The 20,118-nt window shown below is 45.0% G+C and overlaps 2 protein-coding genes across 5 annotated transcripts in view; one reads left to right on the top strand and one right to left on the bottom strand.

Moving 5' to 3' along the window:
- SLC22A18 (solute carrier family 22 member 18) overlaps positions 1-20,118 on the bottom strand; it is a 200,369-nt gene that overhangs the window by 137,776 nt on the left and 42,475 nt on the right. The window contains exon 1 of one of the 4 annotated variants that reach the window (XM_033928511.1): positions 2,383-2,679. The exons of 1 other annotated variant lie outside the window; for it this stretch is intronic. The gene's annotated coding sequence lies outside the window, so the exon portion shown is untranslated. Of the gene's footprint in view, positions 1-988; positions 1,008-1,611; positions 1,757-2,382; positions 2,680-20,118 lie in introns of those variants that run through there. 2 more of the 4 variants (XM_033928512.1, XM_033928514.1) reach the window with 2 other exon arrangements.
- CDKN1C (cyclin dependent kinase inhibitor 1C) lies at positions 16,311-19,685 on the top strand. Its single transcript, XM_033928515.1, has 3 exons — positions 16,311-16,812; positions 18,011-18,126; positions 19,021-19,685. Exons 1-2 carry the CDS (start codon positions 16,407-16,409, stop codon positions 18,121-18,123), a joined length of 519 nt encoding a protein of 172 aa, XP_033784406.1. The 5' UTR covers positions 16,311-16,406; the 3' UTR covers positions 18,124-18,126; positions 19,021-19,685.

The raw sequence follows: 20,118 nt of genomic DNA, 5'->3' as shown, positions 1-20,118 counted from the left end.
TTCTGAGCTGTCAAGCCTTACTTTCCAGTCAGTGCCTGAGCGAATCAGCAGTAAAACGCAGACCTCACGGATCTAAAACCGCACGTCCTTAAAAATCTGAGGTCCGTGCATTGACAAGTCCGCCTTTTAGCTTATTCCACTGCTTTCCCTGCACGTTCAGCTCAGGCCCCCAGCTCTGCCTTCCCTAATGGCTAAGAAGGGAGGAGGCGCACTATGGCTTTTGCTAATTAGCCCGATCGTCTCTTCCTCCAGATCTCTCCCTCCACGCTGATTCAGAGAGCCCCCGCGATATGACACTGGATGGCAAACAGCTGGGTTTGGAGATGGGGTTAAAAATGTGTGCAAAGGTCTGCAGTGCATCTGACCTTGCGGACCTCACAAATCTGAACTGCACATCCATAAAAATCTAAGGTCCGTGCCACTTTTAGTCTCAGCATAGGTTAGGATCCATCAGAGCTAAATTGGCATAGAGCTATAAGTGGCACGGACCTCAGATTTTTAAGGACGTGTGGTTTTAGATCTGCAAGGTCCGCGTTTTACCCCTTCCCTTATATGTGTTGGAGACGGAATAGTTAATAGATTTTGTCGATTGGAACGAAGTGTCCTAGTAGGAATGTATGGGATGAGTAATCGATCTATAGATCCTGAGGAACCATTTTGTTTAACTTTAAATGTCAGATAGCAAGGTGAACAACTCGAGGTATGGGGTAAGAGAAGGCGGGGTGTGTGCATGGAGAAGGAAGGAGTGGGAAGAGGTATGGGCAGAGAAGAGGTGGGGTGCCGGCACCCCCACCAACATGGAGCCCGAGGTGTACAGCCCCCCCCCCCCCCTCCTTACAACGCTTCAGAAGACATAACCTTCCATTTTATGTTTATAAAAAGCCCTAAGCTTTTAGCCTCCCTTCCAGGAAGTTATTACTCTTAAGTTTTAATGTAACACTACCCTGCATGAGATGCATAAGAGACAGTCCTATCTTGTGGAACTTACAAATCAGTCGACTGAGGGCTGGATACACTGAAAACTGTCATTAAGACCGTGCAGGTGGCTGTGGGCCGATTTTTTTGTCAATCTCAAAACAGCGATCGATGTTCAAACAACTTCCCTTGCAAATAAGTATTGTGGAGAGCAGCTATAATCCCATCTGATTGCTCGCTCATTTTGAAAGTGACTTTCACACATGCGAAGAGCCAATGAAGCTGGAGCAGCTGAGCAGCAGGGGAAGCCTCAAATCAGCCACCTGCCACTCAGCTGTTCGGTGATTTTTTTTCTTTTTAATAGCACAGATGTGCGTGTTACACACGCACAATACCTGTCCCCTTTAAAAAAATAAAACAACAACCTGTGCTGGCTCCCCCTCTGGACCCTCCCCCACATTCCTCACCCTCCCCCCAAAGACTGTGGTCCCCCTACAAGGATCCTTGGAAAAAGGGATGCCCACTCCCTCCTGCCTCAACACATTTTAGTTCATCCAGCTCCTACCACCACACACTGCTAAAACAAAGGTCTCACCACCCCACCAAAGTGCTCAAAAGAAGGCCCTAATGGGCTGGAGGGTGGGTCAGATCAGATCCCCCCAGCTCAAGGATACCCCCCCCCCCCACATCCCGTACCTTGTAGGCATCGTTATCATTGCAATCCAGCGGAAGGGATGTGTACTCCTTCCTGCCGGAAGGCCCCAACTGTGCAAAATTTATTTATTTTTTAAATTCATTTTCTATCCCATTGTCCCAAAGAGCTCAGAATGGGTTATAGGTTACAAGTTACGATTTGTACTGGCAGGCCTTCCCCTTCCTGGTGCATCCTGGGATGCACTGGAAGGAGCCTAAGGCCCTGATTGGCCCAAATACATAATGCACCTCCTTATCAGTAATTTTGAGCCCTTAGCAGCCATCACTAGATGCCGCATCGATCAGAGAGCTTATTTTAATATTAATGACTTCATTTAAATACTAATGAGGTCATTTGCATGGTAGAATCGGAGAATGAATAAGCGCACAGAAAAGCACGCGGTGGGTCATTATGTACATCGGGTTGACAAATTTGGTCCGTCGCTTGACCAGTCAAACTGGTTTAGTGACGATTGTTAGATGGTCAGAGAGTTTTGTGCATCCGGCCCAGATGGAAATGACTACTTTGTGAGTCGGGGGTCACTGCTTTATGATATCTAAGGCAGTGGATCTCAACCAGTGTGTCACCAAAAATTTGACATAGAAAGACCATGTTTTCCTTAACAGTGTGTATGTGCAGGCTGAGGAGAATGCTATCAGACCGCCAGGTACTTGAAACTCCCATAGCTTCTCCCTAATTCTGCTTTTCCCTTCCCCCAACTCAAGCTGGAACATACTAATACTTTCAACTCCTTAAATCTCTGGCCTACTCACCTGATTTGACCCCTTTGGACTATCTCTTTCCTAACCTCAAGAGGCACTCCAAGGGAAGAACATTTTCAAGCACTGAGGATGCCACGAGTGGTTTGCAAAACAACCAAAGCAATGAAGTCATAAGTGGTGGAGTTCAGCGGTGAATATGCAGAGTGAATAATTTTTTTTTCCAATCCCATAACTTGTTTTCTTTACAAAGCCAAGGACTTCTTAGCACTCCCTCGCATTTTATGCCGAGGGGATTGATTTTTCATGAGCAATTTATAACAGTAGATGGCGCTCCCCACTCATGGACAAAATGGGACGCAGGCAGCAATGGCAGAACTAGAAAAAGCCTGGAAATGAGTCTAATTCTTTGGCCTCTGGTCAGGAGAGAGCTTGTATTTATAGCATTAGTGCATCTGATGACTCAGCACAAACTTCAGAATTACAGTGCTTTTTTTGTGTGGAATTTGATCATTCTTATAGATAATATGTAGAAATAAAAGAAAACAAAAAGAATCCAAGTGACACCTTTTTTATTGGACTAACTACATGGTTAGATTAGTTTTCAATTCTCTTCTTCAGATCAGAGATTAAATCATTCTTATTAAACCAGCATAGCAATTTTCCCTGCAGAAGCTCTTGAGAGCACATATGTCTCGTTTCAGGTGTTTTATAACTTAGGCAACCTCTGCATTCTCCAACCCTCTTGTAAAGCATCATTTGGTACAACAATATTTATCACAGCCTGTCTCAGGTTCCAGGTGAAATTTTAAAGCTCAATGGTATTTTAATGATTTTATTTAGGAGTGAAAGCTTTTGGGGATGGTTATTGTTTGTATGGTTAGATTTATCCTAAGAACATAAGAATAGCCTTACTGCAGGGATGCCCACACTTTTTGGGCTTGCGAGCTACTTTTAAAATGACCAAGTCAAAATGATCTACCAACAATAAAATTACTAAACATATACCCCCTCTTTTACGACGGTGCGCTAGCCGATTTAGCGCTCGCTAAGTGCTAATGCGCCCATTATATTCTATGGACTCATTAGCATTTAGCACGCCTTAGTAAAAGACCCCCCATATTTATTTATTATATATACTGTGTGTACCTCTTCTGTCCTCCAGACCTTGTTCCATTCCCCAACCAACATCTCTCTCTGACATCCAGGAGTCCAACTTTTCTTTCTGTCTCCTTCACCTCTATTGGCAACATGTCTCCCTCCTCTGTTATGATTGTGCATCTCTCTGTTCTTCCTCAAGGTCTTTCCCCCTCTGTCTGCACCTTCCATAGTCCAACATCTGCCCCCCTCTTTTCTGCCTCCCCTTTGTTTCAGGTTTCTCCCTCTCTCTCTCTTTCTTCTGCTAACATTTTGAGTCCTCCCACCTTTGTTTCAGGTCTTTGTCTCTCTCACTCTGTCTTCCCCCTCCCCAGGGTCTGTCATCTCTCTTTCCTCGGTTCAGGATGTTTCCCCTCTCTAACCCCTCTAGTAGTCCAGGATCTGCCCTGTCTTCCCCCCTCCCTTTTGGTTCAAGGCTGCTTTCCCCCCTCCCTTTTGTCCTTTTGTCTACCCCCCCAATCCAGCATCTCTAAAGCAACCCCCATCCCACCGGGACCCTCGCAATGGGCACAGCCTTACCTCCGCTGCTTCCCCACACACTGTCAGGACCTCAGACCTCTTGATTGCAACTGTCCTCATCTCCATTCTTCCCTCTGGGCCTATCACAGTTGAAAGTTAATTACGGCAGACTGCAGAGCAAACGTAGCAGGCTGCCGTCAGCCTCTGTAGCACTTTCTCTCTGCTGCGGTCCCGCACCTCCTCTAAGGTCAGGGGCAGGACCTGGGGGAAGCCACTGCTTGCCCTGTATTGGTAGCATGGAATATTGCTACTCCTTGGGTTTTGGCCAGGTACTAGTGACCTGGCTTGGCCACTGTGAGAACAGGCTACTGGGCTTAATGGACTGTTGGTGCCCAAAATGTCAATCACGATCTACCGGTCGATCGCAAAGGCAAAGCTGGTAGATCGCTGAGCCAGTGTTCTACATAGTGTCTTTGTCGCCAGAATATGTCCAGATGTGTTAGAATGTTAAGTTTCCTAAAAACCTGACGCCTCAGCCCCACCACTCCTCCGCGTTGTTTGATTCAAAAAAGCGGGAAGTTTTAATGTGGGAGCTTCATCATCGGCTGTCTGGTTTGCTATAGTTTTACTTGCTATTTTTGTTTTTTGCTGTTCGTTTATTTTACTATACGTTTATAAAGAATCAGTGTTTTAAACCTTCAGTTTAAGCTCATAGTGTGAACTTTAAGAGTTATTTATATACTCATCTTTAAGCTCATAGTGTGAACTTTATACTCATCTCCGTGTCCACCCAGGGAGTCAGACCCGACATGTTTCACACGAATGTGTTTTATCAAGGGTCTCCCTGTCGAGTATAGAGAAAGAGAAAATAATCAGTTATGGGTATATAACCTCTCCCTCCCATATCTAATACGTTTCAAGCTACATAGTGTCTTTAGCATCTTTTAGCTGGGCGCTCTGCACTGAGATGACACGCTTCCCCATCAGCGTCCTCTGTTCTTCCCTCTGGACCGATCACAGTTGAAAGTTAATTACGGCAGCCTGCAGAGCAAACGTAGCAGGCTGCCATTGGCCTCTGTAGCATTATGGCAGGGCATAATGTCATTCTTAGTCTTGTTAACCATCCCTTTTTAAATAATTCCCAGCATCCTGTTTGCTTTTTTTGCCACCACCGCCACACATTGGGCAGAAGGTTTCATCGCATTGTCTACAATGATACCCAACAATGGAGTTTTGTTTTTTGTTTTTTGAAGATGATGCAGAAGGGAAAAAGCTGGACTTAGAGGGGGGGAGGAGGCAAAGAGACACAGAAGGGAGAAACATTGTACCTCCAGAAGGAAAGAGGAGAACTCCTGCAGCAGCAGCAACAACGACAATGTGGGGGGGGGGGGGGTAAGGGAGGGGAGAGAAGGAGAAATGCTGGAACTGAGAGGGGGGGGAGGTGAGGAAAAAAAGAGAGGAAATGCTGGCCCCATGGGGCAGGAAGGGCTACCCCTTCCTGGCTTGGCCACCGTTAGATTGGGCTACTAGGCTGGATGGTCTGACCCAGTCAGGCTGTTCTTTGATTGTTGGCGCTTCTGGGCCGAGGACTGTGAAGCCTGGAGATGGGGGGAAGCGCCTTTGGTGTGGAAAGACGGCGCAGAGAAAGCGAGTGCGGCTGTTAGTTCCCACCGGAGTTGGACCTTAACGGCCTTGCCTGGCTTCTGAAGCGCGCTTTAACGGGCATTCTTTGACGCGCGCGCTCAGGACCCCCCTCCCCTCTGGCCACAGCCCTGTCGGTGCGCCCAAAATCAGGCGGGAAACACATCAAAACCGCCGCCCGCACCAGCGACCCCTGGCATCCGCCCCAGAGCGCGGTTCCGAAGGACAGACGGGGTGACGGGGTACAGATAGGAGTAGAGGGGTACAAATAGGAGTAGAGGTAGGTTATAGGGAGAGGATTAGAGGCAATTACAAAATTAGTCAGGGACACTGTTCAGGCAATTAGGCCTGATGGGCCGTCGCAGGAGCGGACCGCTGGGCAAGATAGACCTTGGTCTGCCTCAGCGGAGGCAACTTCTTATGTTCTTATGACGGCGGGAACGTATGCCGTGGCAGTTGTGCGCATGCAAAGGGGCTGCTCGAGCAATGGCCAGGAAGGCGAGGACGCAGATGAGTGTGGCGCACGAGGTAAGAGTGACATCCTGTTCCTAACAGCAAGTTCCCGCCAACACAGCACTTCTTAAAGAAAGACAGACAGGGTGAAGGGAGAGCGACAGAAAGAAAGACAGACAGGGGGCCAGGGAAAGAGACAGAAAGAAAGAAAGGAGGCAGGGAGAGAGACCGAAAGAAAGAAAGGGGGCAGGGAGAGAGACCGAAAGAAAGAAAGGGGCCAGGGAGAGAGACCGAAAGAAAGAAAGGGGGCAGGGAGAGAGACCGAAAGAAAGAAAGAAATGCCTAAGTCTACACATCTATTCTAGCACCCATTAATGTAACGGGCTAAAAAACTAGTAATAATAATAATTTTATTCTTATATACCGCCAAAGCTGTAGTAGTTCGAGGCGGTTTACAACAAAGAAGGGCTGGACAATCAGCAAATAGGTACAATCAGTGAATATAGATACAATTTATATAGGTAAGCAGGATAACAGAGAAAGGCATAAGAGATCTTGGGAAACAAGAGGTCTTAGGATACAAATCGGTTAAACAGGTTTGTTTTTAACAATATCCTGAAATTTAGGTAGGATGAGGAGCGCAAGATAATATTGCCCAGCCAATCATTTAGTTGGCCTGTTCAGGCCTTTAGTGTCGGATGGTTAAACAGATGAACTCTGCGTGTGGGTCTGGATGAACAAACTAAGATAAAATGGGGAACCAAGTATATGGGGGCCAAGCCAAGAATGGATTTGAAACAGAGACAGGCAAACTTGAACTGCACTCTTGCTTCCATGGGCAGCCAGTGGAGTTTTTGGTAATAGGGAATTATGTGTTCCCATTTTTTTTAGCCCAAAGATCAGTCGGATTGGCAAATTTTGGATGATTCGGAGTCTTTGAATGGTTTTTCTGAAAGACCCCAGGTAAATGATGTTACAGTAGTCGAGTAAGCTTAGAATGGAGGATTGCACCAGTAAGCAGAATGAGGAAGTATCAAAGTACTTTCTGATGGTTCTTAGTTTCCATAATGCGGAGAAGCCTTTTCTGACCAGTAGGTCGGTGTGTGCTTCGAGGGTAAGGCTGCGGTCTAGTGTCACTCCCAGAATTTTTATGGAATCTGTGATAGGAAAGACTTGACCATTCAAGGAAATTGATGAATCTTAGATTTTGTCGTTCGGACTCGCCAGGAAGAATTTGGTTTTTTCTGCATTGAGTTTCAATTTGAAATTGGCCATCCATAGTTCGATTTGTTTTAAGATTATTAGTGATTGTATTCTGTAAACCGCTTCAACCAGTGAAATGAACGAGCGGTATAACAAGATTAATAAACCATAAACCATGAAGCTGCCAGAGCAAAACACAGCAAAGACTTAAAGAGTAACTTAATGGTCAGTGCAGAGGAGAGACTGCAGCTGCTCAGTGACCCTTAGCAAGTCACGTAACCCTCCATTGTCCCAGGTACAAAATTTAGATTTGGAGCCCGTTTGGGACTGAGAAAGAGACTTGGGAGTACTGGTTGACAAGTCGATGAAGCTGTCCGCACAATGCATGGCGGTGGCGAAAAGGGCAAACAGAATGTTAGGAATGATTAAGAAGGGGATCACGAACAGATTGGAGAAGGTTATCATGCCGCTGTACCGGGACATGGTACGCCCTCACCTGGAATACTGCGTTCAGCACTGATCACCATACATGAAGAAGGACACGGTACTACTCAAAAGGGTCCAGAGGAGAGCGACTAAAATGGTTAAGGGGCTGGAGGAGTTGCCGTACAGTGAGAGATTAGAGAAACTGGGCCTTTTCTCCCTCAAACACAGGAGACTGAGAGGAGACATGATCGAAACATTCAAGATAATGAAAGGAATAGACTTAGTAGATAAGGACAGGTTGTTCACCCTCTCCAAGATAGAGAGAACGAGAGGGCAATCTCTAAAGTTAAAAGGGGATAGATTCCGTACAAATGTAAGAAAGTTCTTCTTCACCCATAGAATGGTAGAAAACTGGAACACTCTTCCGGAGGCTATTATAGGAGAAAACACCCTCCAGGGATTCAAGACAAAGTTAGACAAGTTCCTGCTGAATCAGAACGTACGCAGGTAAGGCTAGACTCAAATAGCGCCGCCGCGCAAGTGGACTGCTAGGCACGATGGACCACTGGTCTGACCCAGCAGCGGCAATTGTTATGTTCTTATGAAAGTCCCTGCCTATATGACCCTATACCCTTCACAGTAGACTACATAGAACAACCTCTTAGATTCCATGAGGTCAGAATGCTTTAGTACCTTCTTTTCTCAATGCAGGATGTTTAATGTGGGTTTTAAGGTGCATTAAAAACAAAGTTTAGTTTATTTAATTTCATTTATTTGGTATTTGATATACACCTTTTAAAACAATCAAAGTGGTTTATAATCAAATCCAATGAAGGAAAAGGAACTCCTTAAAAACCACAGAACAAAGGAAAAATGAGGTTAGAAGGCATGGGGAATGCACCCTAAATTCTGGATTAAAGGCCTAATATGGTATTTAATGGCAGATTTAATGACCAGAAAGGGGTGAGGTGGGGTATAGGCATTGCTAGAGGGTGGCACATCCCAAAATTTGCCCCAGGGGCATAGCCTAAAGTCCAATTAGGGCGTGCATTTCCTCTCAGCTCTTCCCCCCACCCTCTGCTGTATTTCAATTGTACTTTTGCTGATGGGAATGCCCAGCTCAAGAGGTCTGCTGCCCAACTCCCTGCCCATCCTGCCTGAGCAATGCAGAAGCCAGCAGCACCGACACTGGTACTTCCACACATGCTCAGATCAGCCACTGAGCCGAGCATATACAAAGCTTCTTGCTGCTCAGACAGAATGGGCAGGGAGTCAGGCGATACAAGGTGATTAAAATGAGAGACAAAATGTTCTTTGGTACTTGAGTACCTCAACAAATTAATCATGTTACCTCCATAGCTGGTGCTAAAACCGCACTACAGTTTTGTTAAAAAAAAAAAAGGGGGGGGGGGTATATGCCTTGTCCCAGAATTTACAGAAAACATTTATTTCATAGCATTTTCAGAATATGGCAGAAGTCTGTATTTAAATAACACACACAAAAAATGAAAAAAACGAAGGAAAGAGAAAAAAGGAAAGGGACTTATATACTGCCTTTTTAGTGGTTACACATTCAAAGAAGTTTACATATATTTGGGTATTTATTTTGTACCTGAGGCAATGCAGGGTTAACCTCCCTCCCCCCTTTTACAAAACCATAGCGTGATTTTTAGCGCCAGCCATGGCGGTAACAGCTCCAACGCTCATAGAATTCCTACCATGTTTCCCCGAAAATAAGACAGTGTCCAAAAAACACACTAGGGCTTATTTGGGGGATATTTCATGTACAATCATCATCTCTCCCTTCTTCTCCTCCACACCCCACCCCCCATGTACAGCATCATTCCTCCCCTCTCACCCATCCCCTTGTGCAACATATTTCTATCCCTTCCTCACATCCCCCTGTGTAGCAGAACCCCACCGACCCTCTCACCGTGAGACTGACGCTCCGAGGCCTCCTAAAGCAGCGGGGGTGGGGGTTGCTGAATTGACGAGTCTGAGATTTTCAGGAAATCAGGCAGCACTAGTGTCAGGGATGGAGTCAGGGAGTTTCAGGGACATTCAGGGGATCAATGTTAACTAGGGCTTATTTTTGGGATAGCTCTTATTTTCAGGAAAACGTTGGAGCGTTGGAGCTGTTTACCGCCATGGCTGGCGCTAAGAACTGCGCTACTGGTTTGTAAAAGGGGGGTAAATGACTTGCCCAGGGTCACAAGGAGCAGTGATGGGACAGAACCCACAACCTCAGGTTGCTGAGGCAGTAGCTTTTCCATGAGGCCACTCCTCTGTAAAGAACCGAAGCATGCACAGAAGTAGGGTGGACCTCTTGCACCTCTTTCCTGCACATGAGGGTAAAATGCACAGGATTCTTTTATTAGCAAAGTGCCAACAAATAACAAGAATCGACACAGGGCCGTGTTTCAGCAGATAACTGCTTGCTTCAGGGGTTACCAATACTTGGGTGGATGCAATAGGTCAAAAGATATCAAAGAGCAGAGTCTGCATCCAATCAGTACCGGCTTTGAGACTGATGCTTTGGTTTTCTTGCCTTTCTCTTTAGAACACTGTGGGTGTTATCAGATGCAGGTTGGATACTAACAGGTCCAGCAGGGTGATGAAGGACAAGTAAGCCCCTTCTACTTCTGCCCCTTGTGTGGCTAAATGGCTGCTGCGACCTCTAGTGGCAACCTTGCGTACTTCAGTAGTACTGAATATTGTCAGCATCTATCATTTCCAACTTAGGGTTGCCAGATTTTCCAATTGGAAAATCCGGGCCCTCCCTAGACCCGCCCCCAGGCCCACCCATCCCTGTCCTGTAGCGCTCTAATCCCACCCCAGTCCCGTCCTAGCCCCGCCCCCCACTGCCTGCTCTTGTTGGGCAAGGAGGAAATCCACGCATGCTTGGACTTCCTCCCTGCCCGACGCAATTGGAGGAGGCTTTTCAAAACCCAGATGATCCCCGCACATGTCCTCAATAGGACAGATGGGGGCATTCCTCCGATTGCCCCCATCTGCATATTGGGGCTTCGTGAATTCATCGGACCTGCCCGGATTGGTTTGTGAATCTAGCCCTTAGTGCTTATCTGTTGCAGGGAATTCCGTCGCACTGATGGTGGCCAGCGTTTGGCAATTCCAGCTGCATCGGGGTGTGAAGACAAGAATCCACCCTAACTCTTTGAATATTGTTTAAGTTGGTCATTTTCTCTGGTCAGTTCCTGCAGTGCTTTTCATTTGTCTGGTATTTCTGACTTGTGGAAATTAATTCTTAATTATTCGGTAGGGACACAGTAATTTTACTGCGTTTCTCATGAAACCAAAGAACATTTTGTCTCACGGTTCTGTCTAACAACCATAACAAGACAACCTTAATCCATGTTTCCTTTCTACGAATATATGCCTGGTTTTTATGGTCCATTTCCAAGATTTTCTCCTTACTGTCAGTCTACTGAAGACGTATTGCAGAACAGTTTATTGTTTTTATTCCCTCCCTGCCTACAGATTTATGTGTCTAATGGTTAAACCTGATCTCCAGATATTCCACTACAACAACTTGAGAATGCTCGAGTAAAACCTGAGCACTTTCATCCAGTAAGCAAACATTTCATTACAGTAGGGACGGGGTGTCATTTGCAACAGGAAACATCGACGATATATTCCATGCACTGAGCAAAGCAAAAAAGCGCAAAGGGCCTTCAGGTTCCAGGCAGGCCGACCTTAGTTTATTGATGGACATGACACGGGCCCGTGTTTCAGCGTACTCGCCTGCGTCAGGGGTCAGTCAATGATGTAATAAATCAAGTAGAATCATCCAGCTGAAACAAAACCAAGGATCTGCAACAGAGTACTGTCAGCGTTTGCCCTTTGCCAAAAGTGAACTGTGCAGATGCACACCTGACACAGATACTTATCATTAAAAACTTTTCAACACAGAAATTGGGACAGGAGTGATCCCTAATATTGTTTGTACATGGCCCTGCACTTTCTGTCTTTGCCACTGGAGGGAATCTGGAGCTTAGCTTTGAGAACTGAGGGCTGGATTCTCTAAGCTCAGTGGTCTCAAACTCACGGCCCGGGGCCATATGTGGCCCGCCAGGTACTATTTTGAGGCCCTTGTATGTGGGGCAGGTTGTGAAACGATTCAGTATTAGTGAGGTAGTTTCTCGGAGTGGGAACCATCTGCAGGAAAGTTGTGAAGTTTAAAGGAGAAGTTTACAGGGTTTTGGGCTTCGCTATTTTGGGGAGATGAGACAGTTTGTAGGTGAGAAAGTTGCAGGAGGTATTTTGGGGTGTTGTAGATTGCTGATGCAGTTGGGACAGATAATTCTTGGGGATGGGGCAGGTTGTGAGGATTAGGGGAGTTATGGGAGGTAATTTAAAGAGATGGGAAGTTTGTAAAGTAACTATTTTTTGTGGTGAGGGTGAGAGATTGGGAGAGGCATTTTGAAAGGAGGCTTTCCCTAACTGCTATGTTTAATTGTATGCTAATTTCTATGCTACAGAAGCTGGAATTCAACCCATAATATAATAGTAAACACTTTCAATTGCAATTGATGCTGAAATGTCCAATGGTAAAGTATGAGAACAGCATAAGCTATTAAATGATTAAGCCTGAAGGAAAAAAGTGGTAGAGCGGTCACCTCATTGGCAAAAAACCTTCAATAAAGTAAAAGCTTTATGCTGTGCTTTGCTAGCGAAAAACACGATAGAAGGAAAACGTTTCCGCTTATCTTCAGCTGATCGGTACACCAACGGTGTCCAGCGTTTCACAAATCTGCTGCCTCAGGTTTTCATCCCATAGAAATGCATTGGGCAATTTTTATTTATTTTTTTTTTTTGGGGGGGGGGGGGAGAAAGTGGTCCGATTTTGTCCATTTTGAATTGATGCCTTTTTACTGGTTGTTTTGTTTTCTCTTGTGTCAAACTGTTCTATTGTTTTACATTTGGGGGGGATTTATTTAGCTCCCAGATGGTCAGACATTCTGGATCTCTTTTTTATAATTCCAACTTCTGTAGGGGTAGAAAGCATGAAAAGGAACTGCGCTTTTAAAAAACAACCCTCTTTATCATCGTAATGGTGCAGAAAAACCCACAGCCCCATTCTCAGGAACTCTGGTTCTCTTAAGAGGCAAGGCGGGTATAATAACTGCATGCTCCAAACCAAATATTTTAGTTTACATCTGAATTTTTGCCAGAAAATAAAAACGAGCCTGATAAAATCCAAGCTGGGCTGGGGGAAGGGTTTCTTGACCAAAGCTGGGACTTGGCCGTGGTACAATGAAAGTGCTTACACAGCAAATTTCAACTGGGGCTGCTCAGGTTTCAATGTAAACACACTTGACACAAAATCCAGGAGAAAGCTTTTCCTAAATGTTTTCCCTTTTACTTTCCTGCCCTAAGTCTTGATCAGCATGTGCAAAATAGCTTCAGTTTATAAAAGAAAAGAAACCAATTAATGGTGTTTTTCTTTAAAACTGTTTCTCTGATTAGTTTTCTCTTTTCCTTTTGCCTTTTCTTTCTCTTAAAAGGAATTAGACGTTTCTTTGGTGCTACTACAACCAGTGGTGTAGTAAGGGGAGGGTGGGAAAGCGGACCTTCCCGGGCGCCATCTTGGTGGGGGTACTGGCACCCCTCTGCCCCCCCCCACACACCCACACCCACCACGCTCGCGCCTTCCCTTCCCCACCCCCTGTACCTCTTTAAAATCTTCGCCAGCGAGAGCAACTACTCTAGCCTGCTGTTCATGCAGGCCTGGCTCCCTCTGAATTCACTTCTGGGTCATGGGGCCAGGAAGTGATGTCACAGGAACAGCCAATACCAGTGTGAGCAGCAGGCTGGAGAAGCTGCTCGTGCTGATGAAGATTTAAAGAGGTACAGGGATAGGAAGGGAGGGCAGAGAAGGAGTGGGAGAGAGTGGAGAGGAGGGCAGAGAGGAGAGCACGGGGGGCACCTCCTACTTTTGACTTAGTAGATCATCTAATACTTCTTCAGACACTAGATGCCATAGGAATAACTGGTAAAGTTCACAACTGGTTCCAAGGCTTCCTTCAAACAAGATCATATAGAGTTAAGTCAAAAGATATTTTATCTGAACCCTGGACAAACCCCTGCGGAGTACCACAAGGATCCCCACTATCGCCCATACTATTCATACTCTTCATAGCTTCCTTAGGCACTGCCCTAGACGCCCTAAATATAACTTCTTTCAGTTACGCAGATGACATAACCATCATTCTCCCATTTGACATACAAGACCCCAGCTCCAATGAACACCTGATAACAACACTAGATACTGTAGAAAAATGGATGAAGAACCATAAATTGAAACTGAATGCAGAGAAAATCAAATTCCTACTACTAGAGAAGGAACAAAAGCAATCTATAACAGAACTGGAAGTAAATACAATCAAATATCCCATACAGAGCACTCTAAAAATTCTAGGAATACAATTAGATAGACGCTGCACTATGCAGACACAGATACACAAAGTCATACAGAAGGCATTCTTCACCATGCGAAACCTAAGAAAAATAAGAAATTTCTTTACCAAAGAACACTACAAGATCATTGTACAATCCCTCACACTCAGTAACTTGGATTACTGCAACAGCCTCTACCTAACATGTCCTAACAATATGATAAAACAACTACAGACAGTTCAGAACACGGCCATCAGACTCATCTACTGTCTCAGCAAATTTGACCACATCACTCTCACTGGCTTCCGATAAAAGCAAGAACTCAATTCAAGTTCTATTGTCTGCTGTTTAAGATAACCCATGGAACTGCCCCCTGTTACCTAAACAACCGCCTATACCACTACCACTCATCCAGATCAAGAAGAACTCAAAACCTATTCACCTTCCCACCTAATAATGGAACCCGTCTTAAGAAACTATACGACAGCCTTCTAGCGACACAGGCAGCAAAAATTGACCCCACAATCACCAAACTAATGATCAATACAACAGACATCAAAGTGTTTCGAAAAGAAATCAAAACATTTCTATTCAGAAAACATGTTATTACCAACTAATATCCTCCCTTTATGCACAAGCTCTCCCTCTATAGAATAACACATTAATCAATTCTTAGAACCTTTCCTATCATACATACTCTGATTCCTATATAAACATTTTCCACACTATCCAATAAACTTCTTATGTCATTATTAGGTAACTTCCAATCTGTAAACCGTATATACTGATATTCTCCACTATATTCTCTTATCACTTGATTCCCTGATATGTAATTTTCATAATTGAATCCTCTACCACACCATGTAATGTACACGAATCACTGTTATGTAATTTATCTAGATAATCTTTATTACGCAATTCTTTTGGTAATGTCCAAATCTCCTATTATTTGTATTCCGCCTTGAACAATATATAATGTATTCAAAATTAATTTTCCTATGAACTGTTTTCCTACCTTCTTCTACTCTATGTTTATAACCTAACTAATTTATTTTTCTCAAGTACTTTAGCAAGAATGTGAGCCTTTGGGACAGTCAGGGAACTCTAAGTACTCTCTCTTCATCTTAATTAATCTTACTTATTGCATTTCTTCTGTTTATACTGTAAACCGCTTAGAACCTCAGGGTACAGCGGTATATAAGAAATAAAATTATTATTATTATTATTACTTTTGCCACGCACTGACATAAGAACATAAGAAATGCACTGAGGCTCATTAAAATGTGGTATCTCAGATGTAGTAGTAGATCGGTCTTAGCAATTTCACCTCTCTGCTGCTTTTTAATGTTTGGAAGGTCAAAGGCTTTACTGCATTTTATGCACATTTCTTCAGACATAATACCTTGTGATCATATCACAGCAGGATGACACGACTAAAGGAGGCCGCAGATTCAACTCAGAGGGTTAACAACATTCTTGCATCGGATGTTTGTCCTAGAATAAAAGGCTGACTTGTGGCTGCTTTTGATATTGCATGTGTGTATGGATGTATTTATTTATTCCATTTATATCCCAAGAAGGGTTACTTCAGGCAGCAGCTCAAAGAGCAAGGATGCCAACTTTTTTTCCAAAATAACTGGGCGTGCTAAAAACCATCAGACATCATTCCTTCCCGGACTCGGTGATGCCCAGCCCCCACTGCTTTGTGGCATTTCTAAAGAAGGTGAAATCTGTTCGGTTTGTGACTCGAAGAACGAAATTCGTAAATGACGGTCGTCCTTAAAAATCCGAGCTCCGTGCCGCTTGTACGTCATTTACGAATATCGCTCTTGCTGTTGTCAGCGCTAAAATGTCATCGAGACGGAGCTCAGATTTTTAAGGACGTGCGAGGTCCGCCCGGTCCATCCCAAAAATACATGATCCAACCAACTTGTCTCTTCTTTGCTATTTCTGAGGGTCCAGCCAAGGAGAGAAAACGGGGTTCAAAAGGGGTCACCCAAAAGTGTGCGCTCACAAAGCGAGGCGTGCTTCTGCTTCTTCGCTTTAGCACTTTCGCCGCTGTCGCTGTTAAAAGGCGAGCGGGGTGTCAGGTTACAGCGAGGAGGGCAGGGAGGACGGACAGCGGCGGGCGCCAATCGGACGAGTCCCACGCTGTTCGAAGAGCCAATGGCACCGAGGCGGAGGCGGGCCCCAGCCCGGGCTAAAGACTATGAATGCGGCGCTTCCGAGCGCGCCGCTGGTCCTGCAGCGGGATTTCGCTGCGCGCGCGTTGCTGGGCTTTAAACGGCAGGAGGGAGGCGGCCGGAGCCCGCGACTCACCCATGGCTCACGTGCAGCTGCCCGACGCCGCCGCCTGGGAGCGGCAGCCGGCCCGCAGGACCGGCCCCCTCCACCCCCGCCCCGGCGTCTGCAAGAACCTCTTCGGCCGGGTGGACCACGAAGAGCTCCGGCGGGAGTTAAAGAGCAAATTGCGGGAGATGAGCGAGGCGGATCGCGAGCGCTGGGACTACGACTTCGAGACGGACAGCCCGTTGGCCGGGGGGAGGCTGCAGTGGGAGGCGGTGCCCGGGGAGGCGGTGCCCGCTTTTTACCGGGAGACCCTGCGCCCCGGGGAACCCTGGCACCGGGACAGAGCGGGCGAGGAGGGCGGGCAGGAGAACTGCCGGCATCAGCCCAACTCAGGACTTACAACCAAAACGGCTCCCAAAGGGGCGGCCCAGATTACAGGTAATGGGCGCTTGGCAGCCGGATTGTTGGCTTTTTTTAATGGAAGGAAATTCATCGTAATTCAGAACAAGTTGCACGAAGGCTCTTAAAGGGGGAGCGGGAAAAGCTTGCAACTGATCGTCAAATCCTAGGAGGGGGGGGGGGGGGGAAGAGCTGCTTTTGCTTTGTTGGGGGGAGGGGCTCTTTCTGGCTGCGGTACAATGCAAGTGCTTACACAGCACATTTCAGCTCGGGCTGCTCAGGTTTCAACGTAAACAAACTTGACACGAAAGCTGGCTCCGAAATCGGATTGGCTTTTAAACCTGGACGTTTCGTTATCCGCGGCTACTTTATTTCTTTTTGTTTTCAAGACCAATAGGACAGAAGGGAATTTAAGTTCTTGTTCCGCCACTCATTTTTATTTTTAATTCTGCTGACACGTTTGTTTGTTGTGCGGTTTTTAATCGGTTAGCTTAGCAGGGTTTAAAAAGGTTTGGCTAATTTCCTGTAAGGGAAATCGCTGCTTATTCCTAGGATAAGCAGCATAAAATCTGATTTACTACTTAGGACCTGGGTTGATGGACCTTCAGTCTGGCAATCCTTATGTTTAATCTTAACAAAAAACCCTCCCCTCCTGCAGCAGAAGAAATGCTATATCCATAGTTTGGCTGGACAGACAAGAGCTTGGCTTGTAACAAACCCCCTTCTCCAACCTCTGGTGCTATGTCTAAACTACAACTTCAGATGGGCTTAGTTCTCACTTTAAATGCACAGAGCTAAAGGTCCAGAAAGGGGTGCGTTCTTTCTGCAGCCCTTGTCATCAGACAATAAGCTGATGTGGGCTGATTGGCTGATAAGTGGCAGGATCCCAGTCTTTTTTTTATTTTTCTCTGTTGTAAAGGAATATACAAAAAAAAAGTGCTTTGCAGTTTGCATTATGCTAGGGACTATTGGAAGTCGCAGATGAGCAGTCTTGCACCTAATCTGACTCTGCAATGCAACCCCCCCCCCCCCCCCAACAAACTTTAGTATAAACTAGTCATTTGCTGGAGCATGGGAAATAAGAATTGATAGTAAAGGTGAGGGACAAGTAAGGCACATTGTTTAACATGTATTTAAAAAAAAAAAAAATGTATCCGTAGGGAGTGATGTAGTTTTGAATTAGTCTGAGACCCCTTTCTTTACTGTCTCACTTTTTTTTTTTTTTTTTGCTTTTTAGATTTATTTGCAAAGCGAAAAAGGACAACGGAGTCAAAATTGACTTGTGGTACAGGACTGCCTTCTGTGTCTCCCATTTCCCCTGAAAGGACCCCCCGCAAGAGACTGCGATAACAGGTAAGAGCGGTATTATTGGAGGTGTGGCATAGGAAACCCCTGGCTTGCATCTCTTGCTCGCTTTTTTCTGAGCTGGAAGGTGGGGGGTGGGGTGTCCCCAGATGAAAAGGGATGAGGTTTGCTAATGAACGCACGAGTGACCAGACCTGTACTGGCTTAAGCTATTCAGAAGCTTTGGTTTCACCGCATTGCTAAAGAACAGAGTGGGCGCAGAGATGGGGGACATAGACCAGTCCGAAATAAGATCTACCGTGGCAGTTCATATTCAGTACCAACAGGGGTTCATCTTTTGAAGAGGTTGCTTAGATCTTGGGGGGGAGGGGTAATGATCTCTGCTGTAACCCTCGTCCAACGTGTTTACCCCATATACTCCCTGTTTCCTGAGATTGCAGGGTGGATGGGCTATTAGGCGAGGGCTGTGTGCAAGCGCTCAAAATTTAATTTGAACTGTTTTGTCATGAGTGGACAGTTTTTTTTTTGTGTTTTTTTTAATACCATGTGTCCTAATTCGAAAAGCCTCAGGGAAGCTTACAAACCACAGTTTTCCATTTTAACCCTTTAATTGGCAGATGGTGAAATGGCGGCTTTACGTGTCTTGATTTTGAACGAGAGCAACGGTGCCAGGTCACAGGCATTTGGAGATGCAGATCTCCCGTAAGAGCCAAAGCAGCACGTATTGCTTCTGAGCAACAATGGCAAATAAAGGGTTAAGTTCATGCACTGGCTTTTGTGTAGGGGAAGGGCGTGGAAGCCTAGTGCCGTTTTTAATGGGAGGTGGGAGAAACTGCAAGTGATGTCTCAGCCAGACAGATTCTGGGGTGGAGGCGTCCTTTCACTTTCTTGGCTGCCTGGGGCATAATCACTCCCCCGTATTCTTTGTCTTTGTATTTGCAGATTTGCACTAACACGTGACTGACAGAGGCACAGAGGCGTGCTCTCCAAATACAGCAACATCTGCACGCAAGAGAAGCGACAACGAGGAAAAAAAAACCCTGAACTGTCTTTACATCAATGTAGCAAACCAGTGGCTCTGAATACAGCCATGGAGCAGTGTTAATTTACAAATGTGCAATGTACAATGTTTTATTTTATACATATAGAAATGTATATGCCTTAGGAGTACACTGGTTAAAATGTGTAAAAGCTTTAAAGTTCTTTTTATATATTAAAATAAATGCTTAATCTCTGCTGAGCTCTCTGTGCAAAAAGTGTAAATTTTGTACAAAAGGGTATTTTTTTCAGAGTATACTAACTTATATTTTATATTTATGTGAGAAATGTTGATAACTTTGGTGAAATCCAATAGTTGTTGTGTTTTGTTTTGGTTTTTTTTGGTTAAGCCAAAGGGCACTATATTTTTGCTTCTGTTTTTACAAATTTTGTACATTTTTATTTTTATAGCTTGTGGAAGTATTCTTGATCACAAGGGGTAGTTACAAGTATTGTGTTAGTTTACTTGAAAACAAATTTTGATTCAATGGTTTGAGCCTTTTTTGTTACCACTGCCATTACAATACTGTCACCAATTTTGAAATAAAAAAAACTATTGTACCCTTTGAGTTCTTGGGTTGTTTTGTTTTGTTTTTTGCTGCAGCATGTTCTAAAATCATTCAGTTATGCTTTTCAAACATAGAAGTAAGCAAACAAGATCTGAAGAAAAGAGACTCTTTAAACCAGGCAAATTTGATACAAGCTACTGATTGGCCATGAGGGTATAAAGGAATTGGTCTCCTTTGGGAGCATACTGGTTACTTATCATTTATCTTGTCCATAGTCTGGGACAGAAAGCTGGATTCCGTGGACTTTTGGTCTAAACTGATATATCTATGTTCTAAGAAAAAGTCACCAATTGTAATAAGTTATCTCCAATTTCTTACAATTCATTATTCTCGCCCTTCCCTACCCCTTTTACTAAGCCATGGTAGAGTTTTCTACTGTGGCCCGGAGTGCTAAGTGCTCATAAAATTCCTTTGAGGGCATATACAAATGTGA

This window comes from Geotrypetes seraphini, chromosome 19, assembly GCF_902459505.1.
Source record: "Geotrypetes seraphini chromosome 19, aGeoSer1.1, whole genome shotgun sequence".
Taxonomy (NCBI): domain Eukaryota; kingdom Metazoa; phylum Chordata; class Amphibia; order Gymnophiona; family Dermophiidae; genus Geotrypetes; species Geotrypetes seraphini.
Note: the sequence above shows the minus strand (reverse complement) of the source record. Positions and strands in the feature narration are given on the sequence as shown.

What these genes read in the sequence shown, in the direction of transcription:
- CDKN1C (XM_033928515.1), top strand. Translation starts at nt 16,407, where the DNA reads ATGGCTCACGTGCAGCTGCCCGACGCCGCCGCCTGGGAGCGGCAGCCG. An exon ending in AGGGGCGGCCCAGATTACAG is followed by an intron (nt 16,813 to 18,010) that starts GTAATGGGCGCT and finishes TTTGCTTTTTAG; the next exon opens with ATTTATTTGCAAAGCGAAAA.